We start from the raw sequence: 27,154 nt of genomic DNA on the forward strand, positions 1-27,154 counted from the left end.
TGTTTGTTTACTGATATAACTCATGTTTTTTTCCATTGTCTCTTTCCCCTTAATGTATGGAAAAGTACTTTATATTGACTAAAAGAGAAGCCTGTTCAGTTGGATTTCAGAGAACTGTTTATTAACAAATTTTCTAACTAAATATTTTTATATAAAATACCCTAGAAGGACAAGCCTAGGAAGCTTTCTAAATAAAGAAGCATTAACAAAATTATACAATGTAAAATAAAATTCTGACACTTCATTGACATAATGCAAAAGTTAACCTTTAAGGTGAAAATGCTCGTGCATTATCGGTTAATGCATGACAAGTCAAGAGACCTTTCAAGTTAAGAACAGTTGCATTATAAATTATCATGATATTGACTTTAAGTCAGTTTTAAAATACAAGCAATGTTATGCGCGTTGTATATATATTTATTTCTGTATAAGCTATAAAAACTGCGTGTAGGGTTAGTTTATATAATGAACATATCAATGTAAGTAAAATATGGGTTAGGATTGTTGGGTGTTTTCAACAGAACTATCAGACAAACCTGACAAAAAAACGGGCAGCACATACACAGACCAACATCCTTCAAACTGTAGTTTCCATTCATTTTTAAATTTTATATTAAACTATGCAGCTTTTATCATTTTTTTCTTTGTAGAAATACGCTTTTGTCTTGAAAGAATTAAAGGTATGTATAAAAACTAAACCTGCAATCCATCTCAATAATCATTCAAAAAGCTAGCTCCTGAGTTCACTGGTCAACGACACTTAAAATTCTTTGTACCCCAGGGTTTAACTCATAGGTTGATTTTTCCTTTATTTTTAAGACAAATGAGAAGGAACTGAAGTGTTTTAAGCAGGTGAGTGCTGTGAGGCCTACGTTAAGAAGAAGGAATGAGGGGCCAGTGTGCGAGTATGACCAGCCAGCAGGATGTTGCAGTGGCCCAGGTGAACACAGCCACACTGAGACAGCAGCAGGTGAGCCCAGGTGGCTGAGACAGGCCGCCTGAAGGAGAACCTACTGCCCTGGTGCTGCAGTGAGGAAGGAGGCATGCGCAGAGGGACCCCCACCTAACGCACGCCCGCTCGGCTAACACCAGCGGCTCTGAGTGTCTGTTCAGCTGCTTTCTGTCTGCCCAGAGTGAAGACCAGAATCAGAACACGGTTGGTGGTATGGGGTACGGGCATCGAGCAAATGAATGCCCTGCTCACTGAGGTGACATGTTGCAGTTTGTTAGGTCTTAGGCTTGGGTACTTTTTTTCTTTGCTGTCTATACCGTCTAGTTTGTTCCCGTGGCTTCAAATATCATTTCTATCTAATGCCTTCCAAATGTCTATCTCCAGCCCAAATATCTCCTCTGTGACCCAGATGTGAATATTGAATAACTCCCAGGAATCTCAATCTACCACATTATCAATGGAAATCTGAAGCTTCCTCCAAGCATGCTCTTCCTCAGGTCTTTCTGGCTTGGCATACGGCACTCCCGTTCACTCAGGAGCCCACTGCGAGCAACGTCAGAATTCTTGCTTTCCTCTCCCTCACCTGAACACCACGTCCAAAATACAACCAAACCTACCAACTGCTCTCCAACTTCACTGACGAAACCTTATCCAAACCACCACTGTTTCCTGCCTGGAGGACCTCCATGGTTTCCCCCACATTTGTCCCCACCAACTGATTCTGAACACACCACCAAGGTGGGTTTTTTAAAACTGGAAAGCTGGTCTGTTCCCCGCCCCATGGCCTGGGATGAAGCCACTGCCAGCTGGGCCTGTCCCTCCCAGCCCTCCCACTGCTCAGGACGCTTCTTCCTTTTCTGATAAGCTGAGCTGCCCTCCTGGTGCTGCAGGCGTCCTTCTCGCTGCCTGGGGCCTGCTTCCCCCCATCCTCTGTGTGGTTGTGTCCTTCTCTTGTGCCACGTGTCAGTTTCAATATCACCTCCAGGGAGCGGCCTTCCCTGACCTCCAACCCATTGCTGATATTCTGTCTTACAAACCTATTTGTTTCTTTTATAGCTGTTACCAGAATTTTTAAAATAATAATTTAAAAAAATTATTTGGGTTCTGTCTCTAGAAGAGGAAGGTCATGCTTACTTTGGTGACTTTTATTTATATTGTAGATATGTATATGTGTAAATTTATGTGTATGTCTACATACTGAGAGTACATGTATGCATTTATATGCATGTTATACATTGTTTCATACATGTCTACATGTGTACATGATGTATTGTGTGTCTGTTGTGTGTGTGCATGCATACATGTGCATGTGTATATTACGTGTGCATGCATGCATGTGTGTCTCAGTACCTGGGCCCTGGTGAATAAATGATCACCTAGGGTTAGGGTTCTCCAAGACCTTCTTGAATATACTTAAGAAAGTGTAACTGCCCCAAACGCTCTGGGTCCCGACATGAGAGTGGCCCCGGGAGGCAGATCTGCCAGGCGTAACCCTACGATTTACTCCTGAAAAACCTAACATGCCCAATTCTTCTCCCGGAGATGTCAGATGTCAGCAAATGGGATGAGCAGAGGTTGGAGAGCTTTGTGTGACGGTTGGGGGTTAGGAGGACTGCTTTGCTTGTTGAATTCAGACACTGCTGCGGAGCCCAGCACCTACTGGAATGTCAGGAGCTAAATCTTTGTTAAGGACCTTGTGATGGTTAATTTGATGTCATCTTGGCTGGGCCACAGGGTGCTAGACATTGGGTGAAACATTACTCTAGGTGTGTCTGTGAGGTGTTTCTGGATAGATTAACATGCGCATCAATGCACTGTGCACGGCAGAACCTCTCCGGGATGTGGATGGGCCTCGCTCAATCAGTTGAAGGCCTGAACAGCACAAAAGAGCTGATCCTCCCATGAGTTAGAGGCACTCCTCCTGTCTGACTGCCTTCAAGCTGGGACACTGTGGGCTTTATGTGCCTTCATAGTTGAACCGAAACATGTGCTCTCCTTAGGTCTCGAGCCGGCTGGCATTCAAACTGGAACTTACAGCATCGGCCATCCAGCTGGGCAATGCATCCTGCAGACCCTTGGGGCTTGTCAGTCTCCATAATGACATGTGCCAACCCCTTAGCATAGATCTCTTCGTGTATGTGTGTGTGTGAGTGCAGGGATAGGCATACACATCCTATTGGTTCTATTGCCCTGGAGCACCCTGATTCGTGGACACTTGCTCCACCTGCTATGGAGGGAGGCACATGCCAGTATAAAATTGCAAGAGTCTTGACTGTCAAAGGGCATCTCCTCTGCTTGTATCCTCCACAGTACCTGATACCAAACTTTGTACATAGTAAGACTGTGCAATGCGAAGATTATTTCATAGTCATTTGTTCTATTACATATTTTTAAATCAAAGAAAAGCGTGAAAATCTGTTGTTAAAAAATATATAAAAATTAAGGCTAAATTTTGCCACAACAGTTTTGCCCAATAAATAGGTGTTCATGAGTGCATGAGGAAACGTACTGGACAGTAATTTTGTAAAATTCAAGGATTTGTCTCCAAACACATGAAAAGTAGATGGGGAAGGGAACTAATTGTGGGGCAGACCGCTTTCAGTTGTTACTTACTGTTTTAATTTAATAGAGCTGAATATCTCCAACACAATGGATTATGTAAAGTTTGACCTATTTTTAAAAGAAAATCTAATTTTGGAATACGTAAGGCATTTTAATTTATATATTATTGAGTTATGTAACTTTTTAAAATGCTGACTCTTAATATTCATCAATTATTTGGCTGTTTTAAAGATTTTTATCTAAAAATACACTATACTTAAGATATATCTAAAGGTGAGATCTTAACCTACTATTAACCATTTCGTTAACTAGAAACCTTAACTCTTTCCTGCACACACAGACCAAAACTGCTTTGTGGTGAGAGCAACGGCTGATTTCACTGTTTTGATTCACATTTGTTATTTCACATGGCCTTCACTGGCTTGAAGAACTGACTATTTTTTAAACTGTTGGAAACTTCATCTAAATTTTTAACGGATGGGCTCTTAATACAACAAGATAGTTTTATAACAAGAAAAATAAGAAAATTCAAATAAATTGTGTTTAAAAACTATCATGCTTTCTTGTGTGAGATTAAATAGCTATCAAAAGCCCCAGAACTCTTCCCAGAATTCAATCCAGCTTCTGGGTTTCACTTGCAGACCGGCAAGGGGAGCAAGTGTCCCCAGCTCCTCTGCTCCTTCCTACAGCCCTGCGCTTTCCTCTAGCTCTTCAGAAGAGGGCACACAGTTTCAAAGCATGCCCAAATCTGCAGAGCAAATTACACATAATTAGTAATTATTGCTATAAGCTTTTAAGTTTATAAACATAGACAGGTAGACACGTCATAGGCATATCCAATTCAGCACAACCAATTAAGAGTCATTTTTTCATTTCACCATTAATGTTGTGCATGAGTTCTGAAGTAGATGATTTATTTTTCATCTACAACCAAATATTTCATTTATATGTTTGGTATATAATCTGTAAGAAAGCAAAACATACTCCCTTTTCACTAAAATATCCTGGATCAAAAATTCTTAGGAATCTTATGACTCAAAAAGACTCCAGGGAAGGCAACTACTGTCCATGTGTGGTGGGCCACTTGTAGGAACTGATGCAAATGAGGGAAAAACACTTGGCTGGAAACAAACACTACGGCTTAAAATCCATGTCCTAAAAGACTAATTCTTTCTCTTTTTTTTTTTTTTTTTGAGACGGAGTCTCGCTCTGTTGCCCAGGCTGGAGTGTAGTGGCATGATCTCGGCTCACTGCAAGCTCCGCCTCCCGGGTTCACGCCATTCCATTCTCCTGCCTCAGCCTCCCGAGTAGCTGAAACTACAGGCGCCCGCCACCACGCCTGGTTAATTTTTTGTATTTTTAGTAGAGACGGGGTTTCACCGTGTTAGCCAGGATGATTTCAATCTCCTGACCTCGTGATCCACCTGCCTTGGCCTCCCAAAGTGCTGGGATTATAGGCATGAGCCACCGCGCCCAGCCCTAAAAGAGTAATTCTAATTCTTTAGATGAGTTGATTCAGCTTGACATTATTCAATTCTACTCCAGCAGTTCATCAGTCTACTATTTTCTAATGTTAGAAAATTTTGTTCACTGAACACCTACTGTGTGCCAGGCCGATGAGATTTCAAATAGTGGAAATACTGGAATAAATTTTATTCCAAATAATAACAGCAAACTCTTACTTATCTGTCAGACATTATTATCAGCACTTCACTCATGCTAACTCATTGAATTCTCAAACCAGTCCTATGGAAGCAGGTGCAGAGAAGTAATTTGCCTAAGGTCACGGCTAGGAAGTGATAGACACTGGATGTTTCTATTATGCTCCTAGTGTTCTGCGTGAAAACCTATGAATGCCATCTGTCCAAAGGCATGACAGGGGAGCATCTAATCTTTCCTGCCCACACGAACAATTTGGTTTAGGGACAGAGCAGACACAGAGAGGAAGCTGGTGCCTGCGGTGCCACTACTGTCACTGTGCAGAGGGCAAGGGACCCAAGGCTTGACCTCAGCATGGTGAGCCCCACAGCTCACCCAGCTGAGATCACAGAGACACAAACTGATGGTGACACACAGAAGCAGAGCACTGGAAAGACTTATCAGGACAAAACTGAAATTATTCTCTTCCTAAGCCAGCAATAAGCAACACTCATTATGCAGACCTGCGAAACCTGACGTTCGTTTCATGGAAGAGCTTCCTCTGTATAGTCAACTTTTCAATAGAGTTCATACATAACTAACAAAGAAAAGAAAGTTATGTATTGCTTTAATATTTGAATGTTCACTTATAAAGTAACTGATAACTGAAACTAAAGACAAAATGCATTGATAAGTTGTGCTTACATGATTGGTTTTTCTGCACTAAGGAGTTTGTGTTCATGCATTACACATTTCTGTTTTTATGCACATAGTAAACTTTATAGGTTAGAAACCAACCATTCACATAAACAAGGCTGCAGAAATCCAGCGGGTTTACAACGGAGATACTAGGCACTTGGAGTTCAAATATACAAAGAAAAAAGTTCCAGAGCACATCTCTATTTCTTTAATATCAGCATGAATTTATGGTCATGGCCAAATGAGACTCCAAAGACACCTGAGGTACTCCGACACTTAGCCACTTTCTGCCAAGGAGGAGAGGTTTAAACCACAAAGGCTGTGCCTTTGTGCAAAAAACCAAAAATGGTTTTAGCCTTTGTCCATGTCCATTTTGTGTGTTGCCAAGTCAAAAAGAAGCAGAAAGTAGCCTTTACTCTCAGAAGACCCCTATCTCCCCCAGAGCTCTTGGTGTAGAGTCGGTCTCCTGCAGAGACACGAAACACCTGTCTTCTCAGTCTCCCAGGGGGGTGCCCTTGGCAGCCTAGGACAAAGGGCGTTAGAATCTATGTCCAGGAGCTGGAGGCCTTTCATGGCGCACTTGAGATGAGGTTAGAAAGTGACTGACTTCCATGTGCCACACATAACAGAGTCATTCCTTTATGTTCATGCCTTCTATGCTATCAGTCATATGATGATGAAGATACTAAAGCATTAATAAATGTGTGACTGCAGAAGATGGACGGGCTTATAAAAACTTCTGTAAGCTGATAACAACGGGGCTAGACTGCAGAATGTTTACATCCTTTCCAAGGGAAATTGCATACTCTATGGATGACTTTGTTCCGGGTGCCGGTTGCCAAGGTGCTATCCTTGTTTCATCATTTGTTCACAGTCTACCGCACATCACCCAGAATTTGGCCTGACTGGCAATATCTCAATTCGGAGTCCCTGAAAAGAGTTCGAGCTTTCTTTTTTCTTTAATTGCCTATCTCATTTAATCCCTACAACTACCTTTTGAGACAGGTGCCCAGACTATTCTCTTTTTGTACATGAGGAAAAGTGACTTGTTCGAGGTCACACAGCTACTAAGTGAGAGGGCTTTATAACGCTTTAACTAATTTTAAACTATGACGATGGCTAGAGATGTTGGGCCTCTACATTTTAAAAAATCACTTAAATCTAACATTTTAAAGACCAGAAATGCACGGTGACTCAGCTCCACCTCTAGCCGAGTCCGTATACACACCTCACTGAAGAGGCTTCCATTAACGTAGGAGATCCAGAGTTTCCAGAAGTTAGGCAGCTGGCTCAAGACGAGTTTGGTCAATTTTTCAACAAAGGCCACCCTGTGGGGAGTTTTGTATCTCCACGCTAAGGGGGAAAAGAATAAAATACTATGATTGTACTTCTGAATCAAGAAAACACCTTTGAGCATATTGGCGCACCCCCCTCCACCCCCGCAAAACTCCAACATGCACTAGGAATAGCCTGAGTCTGCGTGGACGCTCGCGGCCCACCTGGCTGACACCGGCAGCGGTACGCTCGTCACCAGACACCCCTGCATTTCTCCTTGCCCTCTGGCAAGGAAGAGCCCCTCTCCCTCATGGCTGACCAGCAAGCCAGGGCAAGGGACCAGGTGGCCACAGCCTCAGTACTGGGAGGGCTACCGAGAGGAGGTGGCTTTGACTTGTCAGCCTCGTCCTCTGGATAGTAAACGTCTCTTCAAAAAGTCACGCCTTCCAACAGCAAAGGCAGGGGCTGCTCTGCAGCCAATTGTGAAATTCCAGCTAATCAGCCTGTGAGAAATGCCATCATACACCCTGGGAAGTGAGAATGCAGGAAGGAATCCAGTTATCACAAGGAAACATTCTAGTGCAATCACATACTAAATAACCCCACCTAAAATAAAGAAATTTAAGAAAAACTAGAAACGTTGAAACCTCTTTGGCTATACATCATTTAACACAGCTATTGCTGTAACTGGGAAATAAGGGCTTAGACTTCTTGTGGGAAGAATAGGTTCATGGAAATAAAGCAAGTGTAGAAATTCAGGACCCACTCACCATGTCCTCTGTCTCCCTTCTTTCTTTTCACTCCCAGGGCCATGCCTTCGCCCTGCTGCCTCCCACCTGCCTCCCGCCCCGCACTCCACTCGGTGGCCATGGCAGGGGCACTGCAGAGTCCACCCCGTCCAGTCCTCAGCACAATGACTCCGCGGATCAGGCTCTAACTCCTACTCAGCAACTTCAGGGGCAGGTGGACTCCATGAGAACGTTTATTCCCTCGGCCAGGCTAATTGCTAGCTTCCTTTCCAAATACCCCCAAGCAAAAGGATTTGCTGTTGTTAGTCCAGTGAAGGAAGGGCAAATTTTATAAACTGTATTAATAAAAATTCTTAATAAAATTAATAAAATTAATTAATTAATTTTAATTATTTAAAATTTTAAATTATTTAATAATTTAAATTATTAAATAATTTTAATTATTTATTAATAAATTAATAAAATTGAATCATTAATAAATTATTAATACAATTTTAAATTAAGAAATTTTATTAATAAAGTTGTATTAATAATTTATTAATGATTTAATAATTTAAATAGTTATTTCATCAGGTAATACATGGTTACAAAATGACACCAAAAGGTACACAGTGAAAAGTCTACCTCCTGCCCCTCCACTCCCAAGTGCCTAGTTCCCAGCTGGAAGAAACCACTGTCACTAGTTACTGTGACTCTTTCTGAAATATTTTTTATATACACAAGCAAGTATAAATGTGTTTTCCTCCCTCCCAACTGTTCTTTACACGTTTTTGGTTTTTACACAAACGAAAGGCCAAACACACTCTTTTGAAGCTTGGCTTCTTCCATTTAGCGATGGATCCCGGAGTTCTTCTGTATTCAAACGTAAGGCAAAGGCTTCCTGTTTTTCTCCCCACAGTTACACTGCCTTTCACATTTTTGATGTATCGTAATTTAACAAGTTCCCTTCCAATGGACAAGACTGTCTTCGGTCTTTTGCAATTAAAATGAATGCTGCAACCAGTAACTGTATACCTATATCATTTAGCACATGCTCAAGTGAAAGCATAGAAAACGTCCAGAACAAGAATTGCTGGGACAAAGAGCACCTGTGGTTGTAATTTTGATAGATATTATTGAACTGCCCTCTAAAGGAAGTATGCCCTCATACTTCCACCGGTGACACGTGCAAGTAGTGGCCTCATCAATGAACAAACAAACATAGAAAACCCAAAACAAAACGATAAACACTCAGAGTTTTTGCCAACCTCGTATCTCATTGTAGTGTTATGCGACCTTTCTTCTTACTATTGTGGGGTTGAGTGTCTACTCACACGTGTAAGAACCACTGACACGTCCTCTGTGTAGGCTATAGAGCCTCTTTATTTATTAGGTATATTAGCCCTTTGTCTATGCTAGGAGTTGCAGGAAAAAGTTTTAAACTCATTTTCACAGGTGTGAAAGGAACGGTTCTTTACTTAAGGGCACACTGTAAACTTTTATTTTTCATTCAGCTAATATTTATTGAGGATTAACCGTGTGCTTATCATGTGGCTCCACCCAAGATCAAAACTCACTCTGAATGCTGAACAAGGCAGGCTCTGCCTTCACAGCTTAGAATCTAACAGAACAGTCAATTAACCAATTGAATACACCATGATGGTAATCTGAGGTGAGTGGGTTTCATCTGGAGACAGCAGTTACAGACTCCTCTCCCCAACAGTAGTTGGTAATGCCTGTTTTCCAGATGGCAGGTGGCATGCCACAGGGCGAGGCCATGGCCAGCTGCATCAAGGGTCCAATGACAAGGTGAAAAACAGGACAAGAAAATCTAAAAATGGAAGCACTGAAAGATTTGCCTTTGATCGATTTGGATGTTTTGTCCCCACCAAATCTCATGTTGAAATGTGATCCCCAATGTTGCAGGAGGGCCATGGGGGCGGGCCCCTCGTGAATGGCTTGGTGTCCTTGCAATAATGAGTGAGTTCTTGCTCTATGAGTTCACACAAGATCTAGTTGTTTCACCCATTGCCCGTGTGCCCCGAGAACACTCTTGTCTCTAATCCTAATGGAACACCATTTACATTTCTATTACATTAGGATTAGAGACGAGTTGTTTAGAAATAATTCCAAGAACAGTTCTTATATTTTGTTTTCACACTGAAAATCCGTGATATTTGCTTCAGCCTCAAAGAACATGTTTATGTAAATTAAGTGAGCACCAGCAGTGAGCTGCACCTTTTTTCCCTAAATGGGAAACAGGTTAAAAGAGCCTGGCATCTCCATCCTCTCCCTCACTCCCTCTCCATCCTCTCCCTCGCTCCCTCTCCATCCTCTCCCTCGCTCCATCTCCTGCCATGCGACATGCTGGCTCCCCTTTTGCCTTCTGCCATGACTGGAAGCTTCCTGAGGCCTCCCAGTAGCAGATGCCGGCGCAACGCTTCCTGTACAGCCTGCAGAACTGTAAGCCAATAAACCTCTTTTCTTTATAAACTACCCAGCCTCAGTGTTCCTTTATAGCAACACAAACAGACTAACACAGCTTAATATGGCAGCAAATGGATTCTTACATGGTATCTTTCCCAAGAATAATGTTTCAAAAGATCTCAGCTCCTCTGTGCAATTACATTGAACATTATATAATGTTAGCTGCTGTCCCACAGAATGTAGGAGCAAACGGTTCTGATCTAACATTGTTTGTTCTAATGTTTGGTGAGCTGGGAGAGGAATGAGAATCGGACAAGAAGAAGGAATACCAACAGTTATGGAAGCCTTTCATTTAGTACAAATGAATCATCTAATTTTAAGGTGCTCTTATGATGAACATTCATTTATATTAATAAAACCTTCGAAAAATTCCCTACTGCAATGCTTGTAAGAATAATATAAGACATTTTAAAACAACTGTACAGGTATCTGAATTTAATACAATGTAAGGTATTTCTATTAGTCTATTTGGGTTTCTTATATCTGTTATTGAGATCACAAATGGCTCCTGACTAGTGGCATCTAATTTGGTGCACGAATGCCTGATAGTCGATCATGTTGTATCTCAAATAGGAAAATGGTAAATATCCACTCCAGAAAGTTCAGAAATGCAACATACTTAAAATTTTAGATGCTTCATCTTAGGAAAAATTATTAGCAAGTATTTTATGGTTAATTAACAGCCAATCCCTCTTTCCAGACCAAAGTTTAAATTTCATCAAAAAAGGTATACTGATACTACTTTTATCGCAAATTCCATCTTAATGAAGTTCTCACAGAATTTTTTTCTGTGGCACTTTAAAAAAATTCAACCACAGAAAAAGTAAAACTAGACTTGAACTAAATATGTTTAATAAGCACTGACCTGCACCCAATGACTTAAAAATCAAATAGCATTCCTTTAAATGTAATATATATTTTAATTATTAAATTACTGGTAGTTACTGTAACAAGCAAAAGCGATGATGGCTGATAATACTTAGCACCAGTATCAACACAAATTGGGGAATTTTCCAAGAGAAGAATGTTTGAAATTACACGAGTACAAATTTAAAAGGCCCAGTGGCAGTGGAGGGAGATACTTACTGTCGTCTCGACCAGACTGAAAGCTGCTGCCCCTCTTCAGGGACGCTGTCTGACTGAGATGGCCCAACACTGAGGGACGGGTATCATTATCAAGATCCAACATGGGACTGTGCAGGCCTGGGTTACCTGGGAAAGAAAGGAGAGATATACAGAGTATATAGCATGCTCTATATACTCTTGCTTAGTTGATTTAATGGTCTGCTTCTCTGAGGCTATTTCTTGCTCAATTGCTCCACTCTTAAATAAGGCATTTATTAAATAAAATAAAAACTATTTTCTCTAAACAGATTTTAAAAGTCATTCTCAGTTCAGCAAAATTGGGTGGTGGTGGGAGGATAATGCTATAAACACAAAAAGTAGCAGGAAAAATCACATTTTGCAAAACAACTTTTGGCACTAGGAAAGATAATGGAGTTCAGAATCTTCTGTTTCTTTAAATGTAGCTGACTTACACATTTTTGTAGCACAAATCTCCTCTGACTTCTCCCTTAATGCCACACTTTACACTTAAATCCCCAAATCCCACCATTTGTTTCTTGGACACATGGGATTTCACTCCCTATGGCGTTTCTTGATGCCAGTCATCTAGTGTGGATCCTTTTCACCTCACACTTCATATGCCAGAAGCCAGAACATTCTACTACTATCAAGAAATTGTCTTTATTGTCTCACACTCAAATACCGCTTTTTTGATTCTCATCTCAGAAGTCTTCCAGAAAACCGGCAGGATAAATTCTACCCCGATGTTTTCCAATCCAAATTATGCTGAGAATTAGGAAACAATTTTTCTAAAATGGATCACAAAAGCCTTTAGGAATAGAATTCCATGTTGCCAAGCATGTTAGTAAGGACATTGGCTTGAAGAGGTAAAATTTACCTTGTTAGTCTAAAACACCACTCTTTAGCTGAGTATTCAAAGAGCTTCAAAATAAACTGAATTCAAAGTGCATTTACAGAGTATTTACAGTACTGTGCATAGGACACTTGAATATTCTCCCTACAAAAATACACCTTACATTTTGCTGCCTTATTTGCTATCCTCTCTACTGGAAAGGCCTCACTCATTTTTTCTTCTTCATCCATTTAAACCCACATCCTGAAAGATGCCACTTGAAATACAGCTATTACACAAGGTCACCTCTTCCTCTTATCTACCTAAAGTGCTACCTATCTTTTCTGCCCTCTGACAGCAGTGAGAATGTATATAATTTATGTATATAATTTAATTGACTTCACATTCTAGAGTCTGTAGTTCATTAACAGCTAGGTATTGCCTTTCTCCACCAAAGACTGCTGTTTTCTCAGGGATAAGAACTAAATATATCTCCATGTTCCCCACAGTCATTGGACCTTCCACAAATAACTCCCACCACATGTAGTAAGTGACTGACACTAAAAAATATATTTTTTATTTTATAACTTAATAGAATATTAAAAGCCTATGGAGTTGTTTTCAGGTGCTAATATAAAACATATTTACAAATTAAAGTAATATTTTGGTGCCTCTGATAATGCAAACTATTCAATAACATTTAACAGGTATTTATTGAGCTCCCTCCCGCATGTGAGGAATTGCAGGCCCGGGGGATAAAGTGATGAATAATATCTAAGGCCCTGCTCTCAAGATGTTTACATTCTGGTGGTGGAGGCAGAAAATAAACCAATAGATAAATCAACAACAAAACTATAGCAAAAAAAACGCTAAGCAGAGGAGGTAAATAGTGATTGTGTGGTGAGAAAAGGCTTGATCTGACTGAGGCCCTCCTATCGTGTGCCCCTGGACGTGACACACTATCATCTCTCTCTCCAGATCCCCACAAATTCCAGCTGGTAGGTCTTAGATAAATAGAAAATAAATCATTTGAACAATTTTTTTAGTGCAACAGAAGTTTTTTTGAAGACTTATTATGTTTTGGCCACTGTGCTAAATAAATGCTGTGCATACATTTGTATTTTGGAAAATATTAAAGCTAAGAAAAGAAGACTTATAAAATCCACTGTGTTACCAAAAAAATGTGAAAGAGAAAAAAAATACAGTGAAGAAAGTATTTTTTTCTAATTGACTTTTTTTCATATAAAAATGTTTGTGTGGATGTTCTAGTGATTTACGACATTTTCCTTTGAAGTTTATACAGTTGTCACTTCTATCAATTGTGGAATTCAGGAAATGAATATCAAAATATGAATTTTCTAACATACTTTAAAGAGAAAAATAAAGAGGCCCAAACTTAGCGTCACATTAAAAATACATATAAAAACTTCTAATTTATATTAAAATGTACATTTTTAAAGTATAAAAAAAGAATGCTTTAAACTGTTACATTTCACTTACTCTTGAAGGTTTTTAGGACTATGAATTTATGATTAAGAAGGAAAACACTTCCTAGTTTCCTGAAAATACGCATATACCATTCCTGCAAAAATACAATTATTTCAGAAAAAGTTTTCTCCTCATAACTGGTATTTTTATAACTTTAAATTGTTTAATATTAAACCATTTGTATAGTTTAAGTACATCCTGAGTTTTGTAATGGTTAAAAGATTGATTTTTTTTCCTTTAATAACAGAAACTGTATTACTATGCTTTTGTTCTATTAGAAACCACATCATCAGTTTTCTATATCAGGAAAACAAAGGTAACCGTGAACAAATTTTCCAATTGGTACCCTGGCATTACCAGAAGTATAACACAGCAGCAGGGAGCTACAACAGCACATGCCCCTCCGGACTATCAGCATCTGGAATACATTCGGAAGATGTATTTTTGCTGAGTGTCCAGAAGGTAGCGCTTCACAGCTGCACACAAATGCATAATGTGCCCTGTCAACTAAACAGTGGGTACTAGCTTAGAAATGTATTTCTCTCCCTAACACTCGTACTTTTCTTACTGTCAAAAAATAATCTCAGAATGAGTTATTTTATAGAGAATTAGAAAGCTTATGTTTTGAAGAGAAAAGCAACACAAACATTTTAAATACCAGTTGTCACAAATTATGTATGACCAAGTGTCAAAAAAAAAACACCTTGATAATTCTGACACTCCTTTTAAATTACATAACTTACTATTTCTGACTCACAAAATTATTGCAAATATGAACTGGTTTCATGAGTAAGCATTTCTATAAAAAAAAAAGAAAAAAACAGTTTCCATAAAATATAAAATCAGCAAAAGTCTTTAAATATTTCACATATCAGTCTATTTTGTTTTGTTTCACCTTACAATATGACAGCAATATCTCATTTAAAAAACTATACACATTACATAAAGCATATGGTGGCCGGGTGCAGTTTTTTTTTTTTTTTTTTTTGAGATGAAGTGTCACTCTGTTGCCCAAGCTGGAGCCCAGTGGCACGATCTTGGCTCACTGCAACCTCCAACTCCTGGGTTCAAGCGATTCTCTTGCCTCAGCCTCTCAAGTAGCTGAGACTACAGGCATGCACCACCATGCCCAGCTAATTTTTGTATTTTTAGTAGAGACAGGGTTTCACTATGTTGGCCAGGCTGGTCTTGAACTCCTGACCTTGTGATCTGCCTGCGTCAGCCTCCCCAGGTGCTGGGATTACAGGAGTGAGCCACCGTGTCCAGCCCTGGGTGCAGTTTTTAACATCCCGTAACAACATAAAATTGTGTTTGACTCTGCCCTTTTCAAACTAATGCTGCATTGATAGGAGTTTTCAGAGGTTACTTGTTCTCTTGGCAGTAAATTTTCTCTAGAAATTAACTGTTCCTAGAATTTGTTTTCTGGATGAAAATTTTTAAAAAGCCTTTTTTTTTAAAGCAGGAAATGATTACCTTGGGCCCTGATGAAAAGGTTATAACTATGTTTTCATTTGGGCCAATACTACCAAATTGTTCCCTAAGTTTGAAATTGAGGCAGGGACTAATTTTATTAAGAATTTCCATGGCCATGCAGTTGGTATCAGGTTCTGTGGCAGCTCACGGAGCCACTAACCTATCCTGTAAAATATACCTGTAAAGATTAGGGCTTTATACTATGCAATTCTAAAAGTCTTTTTAGCTATAAAATTCTGACTCTATGATTCAAAGTTTAAATCAGAAACCTTAAATCACCACTGAGAACACAGAAAAGACATTTATTCCGATCACTGTTCATACAGTTTTGGACACTGATCAGTGGTGGTGTCATTTTAAATGTATAAAAAGTTTGCCTCTACACATGGAGCAAATGTGAAAATTATGTCTTAAAATGGAAATTACATCACAAAAATACTAAAAGCAATAAAAAAGTAACAGTGTGGCCGGGCGCGGTGGCTCATACCTGTAATCCCAGCACTTTGGGAGGCCGAGGTGGGTGGATCATTTGAGGTCAGGAGTTCGAGACCAGCCTGACCAACATGGTGAAACCCCTCATCTCCACTAAGAATACAAAAAAATTAGCCAGCGTGGTGGCACATGCCTGTAGTCCCAGCTACTCGAGAGGCTGAGGCAGGAGAACTGCTTGTACCTGGGAGACAGAGATTGCAGAATGCCAAGATCACGTCACCGCACTCCAGTCTGGGAGACAGAGCGAGACTCTGTCTCAAAAAAAAAAAAAAAAAGTAACAGTGAAAACTGTATCAGAATTTTATAATATTTGTTATGGACTTCAGCCTGGCTATTTTAAAGATAGTAAGCACAGTAATAAACATATTCAAATGAGTGAGTGCTTGTAAGATCAAAAACATTTGGTTGTAATCTCTCAACATTACCTGAGGAATAACTACAGATTACTCTGAATACAAAATTGCGAACAGGCACATCACCCTACAGTGTGGGAAATCATCACCGTAGTATTTCTAATTGCAAAATTCTATGTGATATTTGCAGGAAAAATGATACAAAACAAAATTCTGGAAATAAATATTCTTAGGATCTAGCTATATCTTTTAACTTCCCCACATTAGTATTTGAGTTATTATTTTGTCAATATGTCAAAGAAAACATACATATGTTATCACAAATGCCTGGAATTAGTATCTTGGAAGGAAAAAAAAAATCCTTTAACCACTTAACATTAAAAAAAGGACACAACTGTTTTTAACTACTGGAAGTCAAAAGTTAGTATTTTATTTTTCCAGTTAAATACTGCTTCTATAACATATGCTTGCAATATCCTCAAAATTCCTTTTCTAAGTATGCAGATACACTTAACAAATTATAAACAAACATAAAATTAGAAAAAAATACCTCTAGACATTTTAACAAGAGAAAAACAGTTGGAAAATTTGTTTTCAGAAGTTGCAGAAATAATTTTCTTCAGAAAACTAATGAAACAATCCTAGTCACTTCACTAGAAGTGTAGAAATAATCAAAAATTTAAAATTTATTATTTTTCTAAAAGAAAGTAAACAATCTTTGACAATCGAGACTCTATAGAAAATGCTTATTATACCTAGAATTCTGTAGGACTTCCAGGAAACCATATCAGTCAAATCCTTTCCACTCAAAGCTGTGCAAGTCTTTCTGATTTTCAATAGTCGGTATTTTTTTTAACAGACTCTGTACCACAAAAAGGGCAGAAGAGACCCTTCTTAAGGGCAGCCTGCAGACGTGGAGCCAGGTGAATAAGGTTACTGTATTTTCTCATCCTTCATGCCTATACAGCAAGTTTTCTCACAGTCTACAATAGTGTAGGGACACTGATCTGCAGCCGCAGACTCTCAGAAGGGTGGCCGACTTCCTCACGGCCCTTAAACACCTTTGAACACATTTTCCTGCGCACAGCGGGCCCTTGTCCTGCGCAGCAGCCCGACCACCCACTGTTGCTTGTTGACCAAACACGGGCCGGGAGCCTCCGCAGACACAGGCAGGATGGGATTCCTTTCAAGCACACCACACACAAGAATTTCAATGCCAAAGCTGGGGGTGGGGGTGGGGGTGGGGTGGGCGTATCAAGGCAGAGTTACAAATTCCTCAGGAATTAGACCTGTGTCAACAGATAAAAATGCTTTTTGATCTTCTGATTATACACATATACATATACATATATATGTGTATATATATATATAACATTTTTAAAGTTCTGACGGGCATTTCCTTAATTTAAAGAGAATCACTTAATCCAAATTAAACAAAGGGAGGCACAGTTAAGAATCCCCTGTTAACTCACTCACTCAGGACTGTCCTTCACAAGCTCCAGGCAGCATTTCGGACGTGCATTTCAGTATCATTCAAAGCAAGAGTTCACAAAACGAAATGTAAATTAAAAGCAAAACTACAGGTATAAACTTTGAAGAAGGATTTATTAGCTACCATTGGCCAGTTACGTGAGAATCATATATTTGTAATAAGTAAGCTGGAGAAGTGAATGACCAAAATGAAATGTATGTTTTTGTCAAAGTCCTATGTCTTTTAGCAGTTTCATATAGATTTACATGCAGAAAAATGCTTAGAACATTTAAAGGAATTACAAAAATAACAGAATACAGAACAAAAGTACTTATAATTATCAGTATTTTTAATTACCAAGTAACGTTAGCATTCAATGTGTGTTTGACATTCATCATCAAAATTTTTTTTCTATGAAGGATGGGGACAAGTTTAGACATGAAATGACTTCTGGCTGCCAGAAGTCTTCTTCCAGATGCACAGTAAGCCAGGGCAGTGGAAAAGAACCAGCTGCTACAATCACAAATTGACAAGGTCCTTTTCACATAGCCTTTTTGGCCTGTCTGATCTAAAAAAGATTATTCATTGTAAGGTGAATAGAATCTATTACAAAACAGGAGACACAAAAAAAAGAGACCTTAATCCAACTTTTTCTTGTGATATTCAACAGCTGTTACTTTACTACATGGGGATCTACAAATGAGTGCTATGCTATTCCAAAAGAAATCAAATTCTCAAGTCCCAGGTTACTGACTTCTTCCACTTCCCTCTCCTGAATCTACTTTCTCACTGTGTGCACACACGCTGCATACATAGCGCAGCTTATACATCTTAAAGCAGGTAAATAAAACCCCACTAAGCATTTCATCTTCCAAGGACAATTTTGAAAAACTCTGTCATCACAGCATGCAAACGAACAAGTGCACAGCAGAAGCCTTCCCTGGAGGTCCACCCACTGGCAGCCGTACACAGGTCACAAAGGCACCACCCCAGTGCTGAGCTGCAGGGAGGGCAAGATGGAAAGAAACCAGCATCTCATATCTGTGCTCGCTGCAGTTGTGCCTTTCCTTTTTTTAAACCAACCTCTCTCAACCTGGGTTCAGGCTGTGATCAATATTCAGGAGAGAAACAATTTTTTAAATCTCTAGAAAATTAAGTCCATAAAAAAAGAAGCTTCCTAATGTGCAACCTTATTATGATAACTTTAAAATTAAAACGATAATTTTATTAAAAGATTTAGCATATATACAATAATACACTTAGACTGACTTTTTAACTATGAAATTATTTGCGTGGTTCTGCAGAAAATTCAATGAACCTGCTAATGGTTCCCTAATGGGGGCTGTAATTTAATCTCGCATACAGGAAGTCTACCTGACCCTGCATTATGGTAATGCCAGAATTATATGTAATATTAACCCCAATAATATTTGTAAAAATGATACAAAATATGTACGTAAAGGTCCTAGCTGTATTTTTTTAAACAGCAAGATATAACAGTTTAATGATACTATGTAAATTCAAAATCATAAATTGTAATACTATGATTTATGCATGTATGTTATGAGCTTGTATTGAAAATATGGACTTTGTGTATCTTAAGGTTCTTGGAGAACATAAATGTTTTTCTTTCAGCAAGTAATTAATACTCTAGTGAGTGTCAGAAATTATTAAAAGGGTAGATGTTTAGCACAGCCTGTTATTCAGTTTTCTTTCTATAATAGCTCAGATGGAACATACCATCTCTAAGTTTTCAAAGAGAACCTGAGCCGGGTATAAATGTCTTTTCTTCTGCTCTGCGGCTATTCTCGAGAACTTACTGCTTACTTAACAGTGTGGCCATGTTCTAAATGTTGCCTACTGAACCCTAATTCTAATGATGTCCTTTTAGAAGTTCTAATTAAGTGCATCTCTGAAAGAAGGTAACACTTTCTCTATGAGTAGCCTGATGCCTTCTCCCTTAAGTTATCAGACATAGCCAGCATATATTTTAACTCACATTCAGAACAAAGAAAAAAACACCTTTGAAGACCACTTTTAAAAATCCTGTTTGTGAATGTCAGTAGGGGGTTAACCAAAGGCTTTTCCTGGCAGGAAACCTCTGAAGACTCAGTCTAATTTTGGACCTATTTCACAGGAATTTTAAGAGACGGGTGACATTTCTTAATAAGGTAGTAAAAGTTTAACATGTATAACAATTCAGAACACAAGGCTGCTTTGAACATAGGGGAAGAGAAGCAAAATGGTTAACCTGTTCAGGCTGGAAAAACACAATAAACTCTTCCATCAGTATTTAAAAGGTTTCAAGATGAGTTTTTAAAATATTAACCTTAGTTTTGCTCTTGTTTTTCCCATCTTTTTTCACCCTTAGAAAAACCTAAATGATCATATTTGGGCTACAGAGTTAGAGGATGCAAGAGGCATGTGGAGCCTTTGGGGGTAAAGGACCAGGTGTGTGTAAGGTGCAAGGGTAAGCTCCTGTCCTGGCCTCGTGTTATACTCCGAAGGGCACCATCTGCTAGCACCAGTGTATATTATTACTACAAAAACGAGTCCACAGAAGGATCTAATGCAGGACTCATAGAAATATCAACTGTATGGCAAACTCTGCTGCCAAATGCTTCATCTACAAAAGGAGCTTTCTTGGAAAAAGGTAGCTTTGTATGTAGGACTGCTGTCTCTGAAAATCTGTCACCATCTTTGCTCATAAAATTTTCTCTGAATACCACAGGGCTACATACAATTAACATTTTTTTCCCAAACCACCAAAGTGAAAAGCAAAAGTCTTTGCTTTAAAAAAGCAGACTTAAAAAAATATTTATATGTTAGATTTCTTAGATTCATGCACAAAGACCACATTTACTTTAAACAGACATCAAGAATTATTTTTCCGTTTGAAATATTTATAGTCTATCCATTTAAAATTACATTTCATTTCACAAAGCTATTCTTGTTCTTATCCATTGTTCTGCTAGGGGATTTACCTAAACAATTTCACAGTGTTAGTAGTCTCAGTACAGATATTATAATAAAGGAACTACTTAAAACTTGTTTTCTTTATATTGGAATGTAGTAAGCTTTCATTTTAAAAGCAGGCTCCTGAGAAAACCCGCATAAAAACAATGTAGCTTTATAACAAAGTACCAGATAAAATGTAGGCAGTCCTTTTACCGCAGATCATTTGTAAGCAATTTCTTACTGTAGTAATTGTGTTTTCAAATGCTCTGGCCTTCAGTAGACAGCTATAATCAATTCAAGGAAACAGCAGGTGCCAAGCAAACAAGTAAGTACTCTGTCACCGAGCCCCGGGCATCAGAAAATAACCAGACACACTCGAGTCAAGAGAGAAGTGGCATCCGCTGCAGGCTGCCGGCTCTGCAGCTTTACATCCAACGTATGTGCCATGAGTTCCTTTGGCTCTGATGGGGGCACTGCGGGCCTTCCCAGGGACAGCCTTACATTTCCCAGGATCCCTCCTAGGGGACTGGATGCTCTCTCACTCACCTCCATTTTCTTAACTTGCTCATTCTCAGAGCATTTATTTACATTGCACATATAATTTTAGAAGTGAGTGATGAGGTCTGTGTAAAATTTCCTTAATAGAATTCACCTATGTATAGCAAAATAGCATAAAAGTAATAAAGACCAGAAGCACTTCATCGAACTTGGCTCGTTTCAGGTGCAGCTCTTCGTGAATCCCCAAATACCAGCCAGCCTTCCCTTACCAGGGGAACGCTCACCTGCTCTGACATCACATTGAGAAATCCTGTTTGACGCAATATTTGCTCCAACAATGTAACTCAGAGGGAGGTGTTCAGTAACCTATTCCATAACTCACTGGCCTGGAGGGAGTGTGATCAGGTGAGAGGGGGAGCGACCTGGACACCCACTAGTCCCACCCCTGCTCAGGATACGGAGGACGTGTCTGGACACCCACTAGTCCCACCCCTGCTCAGGATACGGAGGACGTGGGTCTGTCCCGTGGCTTCTGAGACACCTTTGTCACATGCGAAATAGAGCTAAAGGCATCCACAAAACTAGACAGTTTCCCAGATTTCTTCCACATCTAAAATGTCACAATTATGAGAGGATGCTCAAAGGAAATTCCAAACAATATTTAGTAGGCATTCCCCCATATTACCTTACATTTATATTATATATAATTAGGACAATAATAAAACATCCACCCAGGGTCCCTAGTCAACAACAGTTGTAGATCACACAAAAGAAAATTTGTGTGTATTCCCAGCAAACTTATAATTAAGGCAAATATTTTATATAAACACACGCACACATACGCAAACATATATATGACATTACCTGTAGATGTAAATGTAGATATGTGTATTTTTTTTTTTTTTTTTGAGACAGAGTCTCGCTCTGTCGCCCAGGCTGGAGTGCAGTGGCACAATCTGGGCTCAGTGCAAGCTCCGCCTCCCAGGTTCCTGCCATTCTCCTGCCCCAGCCTCCCAAGTAGCTGGGAGTACAGGCAAATGCCACCATCTCCGGCTAATTTTTTGTATGTTTAGTAGAGACGGGGTTTCACTGTGTTAGCCAGGATGGTCTCGATCTCCTGACCTCATGATCCACCAGCCTCAGCCTCCCAAAGTGCTGGGATTACAGGCGTGAGCCACCGTGCCCGGCCATAGATATGTGTATATTAAAGTTAACATGTGTGCAATGATATACACATATAGAAATGATCACATACAGAAAAATACCGACGTGCAAACTGGCCAAAGCACACTCTATTTCACTAATGGCGAATCCTCCTTCCATCCGAGGAAACGTTCTGTCCGCATCTGTGCCGCATTTCATTTATCATTTGCCTGTGCACCGAGTAGCAGCTCAAGGGCAATGCTATCGATGCACTCAGAAAGATACTGAAGAAATTAAACTTTCTGAATTTGAAACTGGAGCATTTCATATTTAAAAAATATTCATATTTTAGGTAATGGTCATGGTATTTTGGCTACAGTTTTTAAAAAGAATCCTTATTTCTAAGAATTACATACTGAATTAATTATGGATAAAATGATGTGATCTGTTTTAGAATAATCCAGGGTGAGGGAGGGGAGAGAAGCAGGTAAGACTGGCTAGGAGCTGATAAAATGAGATTGGCTATGAGTTGGTAACTGCTGAAGTCAGCGTGAGTACATGGGGTTTTGTTATATTATCCTTTCTGCTTTTAAATATAAGTGGGATTTTCCAAAATTTAATAGTGAAAATCGCTTCTGACCTAAGTCCAAAAAACCACCCCAATTTTCCAGTTAAAAGCCTCTCATGTGCTAGAATTACCTACATTTAGATTAGCAGTGTTTACTGACAATGACAGAGGGAACAGTTAAGCATGTTCTGAATGTCAAAAGAAAAAATAAAATGTGAATTTAAGACATTTATATTGTATTGTCATTAAAACTGTAAAGTTCAAAGAGTTGTAAGGAATTGTTTCCACTTTTTTATTTTTTGAGATGGAGTGAGTCTCACTCTGTTGCCCAGGCTGGAGTGCAGTGGTGCGATCCTGGCTCACCATAACCTCTGCCTCCTGGGTTCAAGTGATTCTCCTGCCTCAGCCTCCTGAGTAGCTGGGCCTATAGGCACGCGCCACCATACCTGGCTAATTTTTGTATTTTTAGTAGAGACAGGGTTTCACTATGTTGGCCAGGCTGGTGTCGAACTCCTGACCTTGTGATCCGCCCGCCTCGGCCTCCCAAAGTGTTGGGATTACAGGCGTGAGCCACCGCACCGGCCCTCCACTTTCTAATGAAAAGATGAAGTAATGAAAGTAACCTGAGGCACTGCTCCCATTCCACGCACATTCTTTCGATTATTTCCCAAGTGATGAACAAGGTGCGCAACAAGCTTGCTCAGAGTAAGTAAGTTACAAGAAAGCTTCTGTCACCTTTTCTTTTTCCAAAACACTGATTTTAAGCAATTTAGAATGAACATATATAGCAATAAATTAAGATGTCAGGGAAGGAAAGATGACGGTGTGTTTCCCTCTATCTTTGAGAACGATTCAGACCTTTGGTGATGGAATACTGGTTATCAGATATTTGAGGTAAAGATATGACGAGATAGATGAAATTTTCTGGAATTTTTCCAGTTTCAAAAAGTCCAAATGTTGTCTTCATAAATTAGACACATATTCCAGAAATTCAAATATTTTCATACCAAATTAGATATTCAGTTTGTTTCCTGAAAGTATAAGTAGGAAAATCCTTGGTCAGACCACATATCCTATCTGTATCCAGTGAATATGGTGACTGCATTCATCACCACCTTTGCTGGAGAGCAGTGACATTTGTCGAGCACCCGCACGGTGTCTGGAACGCTTCTCAATGCCGATCCGGAGAACCGACCGTCCAGCACCCGCACGGTGTCTGGAACGCTTCTCAATGCCGATCCGGAGAACCGACCGTCCAGCACCCGCACGGTGTCTGGAACGCTTCTCAATGCCGATCTAGAGAACTGACCGTCGAGCACCCGCACGGTGTCTGGAACGCTTCTCAATGCCGATCTAGAGAACCGACCGTCGAGCACCCGCACGGTGTCTGGAACGCTTCTCAATGCCGATCTAGAGAACTGACCGTCGAGCACCCGCACGGTGTCTGGAACGCTTCTCAATGCCGATCCGGAGAACCGACCGTCCAGCACCCGCACGGTGTCTGGAACGCTTCTCAATGCCGATCCGGAGAACCGACCGTCCAGCACCCGCACGGTGTCTGGAACGCTTCTCAATGCTGATCTAGAGAACTGACCGTCGAGCACCCGCACGGTGTCTGGAACGTTCTCAATGCCGATCTAGAGAACTGACCGTCGAGCACCCGCACGGTGTCTGGAACGTTCTCAATGCCGATCCGGAGAACCGACCGTCGAGCACCCGCACGGTGTCTGGAACGCTTCTCAATGCCGATCTAGAGAACTGACCGTCGAGCACCCGCACGGTGTCTGGAACGTTCTCAATGCCGATCCGGAGAACCGACCGTCGAGCACCCGCACGGTGTCTGGAACGCTTCTCAATGCCGATCCGGAGAACCGACCGTCCAGCACCCGCACGGTGTCTGGAACGCTTCTCAATGCCGATCTAGAGAACTGACCGTCGAGCACCCGCACGGTGTCTGGAACGCTTCTCAATGCCGATCCGGAGAACCGACCGTCGAGCACCCGCACGGTGTCTGGAACGCTTCTCAATGCCGATCTAGAGAACTGACCGTCGAGCACCCGCACGGTGTCTGGAACGCTTCTCAATGCCGATCTAGAGAACTGACCGTCGAGCACCCGCACGGTGTCTGGAACGCTTCTCAATGCCGATCCGGAGAACCGACCGTCGAGCACCCGCACGGTGTCTGGAACGCTTCTCAATGCCGATCCGGAGAACCGACCGTCCAGCACCCGCACGGTGTCTGGAACGCTTCTCAATGCCGATCCAGAGAACCGACCGTCGAGCACCCGCACGGTGTCTGGAACGCTTCTCAATGCCGATCCGGAGAACCGACCGTCCAGCACCCGCACGGTGTCTGGAACGCTTCTCAATGCCGATCCGGAGAACCGACCGTCGAGCACCCGCACGGTGTCTGGAACGCTTCTCAATGCCGATCCGGAGAACTGACTGTCGTTGTTTAGGTTCAACTGAGATTTGACCTCCTCTAGAAAACTTCCCTGGACTTCCCCTCAACCGGACTGCACCCTCCTATCATATATTTTCATACAATTTTGTACTCCCCACTACCTCACACTTTTCACTATTCCAACTGAATACATGCCTATGTGATTTTTTAGATGGTGTGTTTCTCCCTAGACCACAAGCTCCAAGAGGCCAGCTCGCACTGCACTTCCGGCTCCTGGCACAGCAGCCAGCACCCTGGTGACCAGCCCTGGCTGCACCTGAATCGCCCAGGAGCTTGAAAATGCCTGGACTCCAGCCACAGAGATTAGAATGTGCTTGGCACAGAGGGAAGGGGTAAGGCCAAGAATTGATAACTGGTTGTTAAAAAGCCCCAGTGGACGCGTGGTAGCTCACGCCTGTAATCCCAGCACTTTGGGAGGCCGAGGCGGGTGGATCACGAGGTCAGGAGATCGAGACCATCCTGGCTAACACCGTGATGGGGTGAAACCCCGTCTCTACTAAAAATACAAAAAAATTAGCTAGGCGTGGTAGTGGGCGCCTGTAGTCCCAGCTACTCGGGAGGCTGAGGCAGTAGAATGGTGTGAACCTGGGAGGCGGAGCTTGCAGTGAGCCGAGATCACACCACTGCACTTCAGCCTGGGCAACAAAGCGAGACTCTGTCTCGAAAAAAAAAAAAATCCCCAGTGGACTCTGATGGGCCCTTAAGGTTGAGAGCTCTGCCGAACAGAGTAGACTCAAAAATTATTAGTTGAATCAACAGAGAAATAAATATGTAAGGCTTTCTAAATATTCCCAAAGACTGCAGACTGTGTGTAACATTTGCTGTCATTTTCACTTGCTAAAAATATAAAATAATTAATGACATTAATGGGGATGTTGACATGGCTTCAGCAGAGATACCTGGGTTTTCTTAAATATCAAGCACAGAAAAAAATGGCATCAGAGCTGGAAAGTACTCAAATCCAAGCCAACTAATTCATGACAAAACTATGCTAGAAAGAAACAACGGCGACCTCTCCATTGTACTTCCTTCTCTACCAAGACTGCTCTCCTGTTACAGCTCCTGATCCTCCCAGGGACCTGATGAGGGCCATTACTCCTTTTCATGTCATCCAGTTAGGGGCTCAGGTCTCAGGCCCTGCATTTGCCAGAGTCACCACCAACAGCGTAAGAGCAATCCTAAGGACATTTCTCTTTCATCTTCTGCTTCATCTTGGAGATTGTGCTGACCACTCCCTTCTGTTTTCCTCCCGCCATGACCACCCCTTCTTCGTTTCCTTTGAAGGCTTCTCTTCTTCTACCAGCCCCTAAAACATCACTTGTCAGGACTCTTTCCTGAGTTTGCTTCTTTTTTCGTCTTCTTGGGTAAATGCACGAGTTCCAAGGGACCACCTGTATGCCCACCATGCTCAAATTTCTCAGTCTCTAGATCCAACTACTTCCATCTCTACTTACATGTCAGACAACCCCAAGTCAAGCTGTCCAAACAAAGAGGCGGAATCACTTTTCTCCCCTATGTTCCCTAACTCAGTGGCACCATCACCCTAACTAGCTGCCAGTCAGCCATCTGGAAATCACTGCTCATCCCTTCCTCCTCTTCATTTGTCCATCATCCAGCCCTATCAGTTCCATTCCTGAATGGCCCTGGAGTCCATGCTCTTCTTCACATTCCCACCACCTCCACATCAGGTGGGGTGCCTGTCTCCTTACCAGCTTCACTGCTCTGGGCTTGCTCCCTCTCATCCACCCACTATGGGCGGCCAGAGTCGTCATCTTTTCAAAAGTGAGTCTGAGCTTGTCTTCCCCCAATCCACCGACCCCTGCTTAAAATCCATCAGCGACTCCCCATCGCACTCTGGGTGAAGTCCAAACCTGTCACAGCGGCCAAGGAAGTTCGTCTCTTCACTCCACCTCCACGCTCTAAGCTCCAACCACACAGGATTCAGAGGCCTTCTTGTGCTTGTAACCTGTGCACATTCTCCCTTCCT

The 27,154-nt window shown here is 41.1% G+C and overlaps 1 protein-coding gene across 6 annotated transcripts in view; it reads right to left on the reverse strand.

The window, feature by feature from the left end:
- The window catches only part of EXOC2 (exocyst complex component 2), a 206,728-nt gene that overhangs the window by 78,709 nt on the left and 100,865 nt on the right, over positions 1–27,154 (reverse strand). For all 6 annotated transcript variants that reach the window (XM_016954799.3, XM_063812742.1, XM_063812743.1 and 3 more), the window contains 2 exons: positions 11,428–11,553; positions 7,080–7,204 (listed from right to left, as the gene is read on the reverse strand). In XM_016954799.3, coding sequence (XP_016810288.1) covers positions 7,080–7,204; positions 11,428–11,553 — 251 coding nt within the window. The remainder of the gene's footprint in view (positions 1–7,079; positions 7,205–11,427; positions 11,554–27,154) is intronic.

The sequence above is a fragment of the Pan troglodytes genome, chromosome 5 (assembly GCF_028858775.2).
Source record: "Pan troglodytes isolate AG18354 chromosome 5, NHGRI_mPanTro3-v2.0_pri, whole genome shotgun sequence".
NCBI classification, from domain to species: domain Eukaryota; kingdom Metazoa; phylum Chordata; class Mammalia; order Primates; family Hominidae; genus Pan; species Pan troglodytes.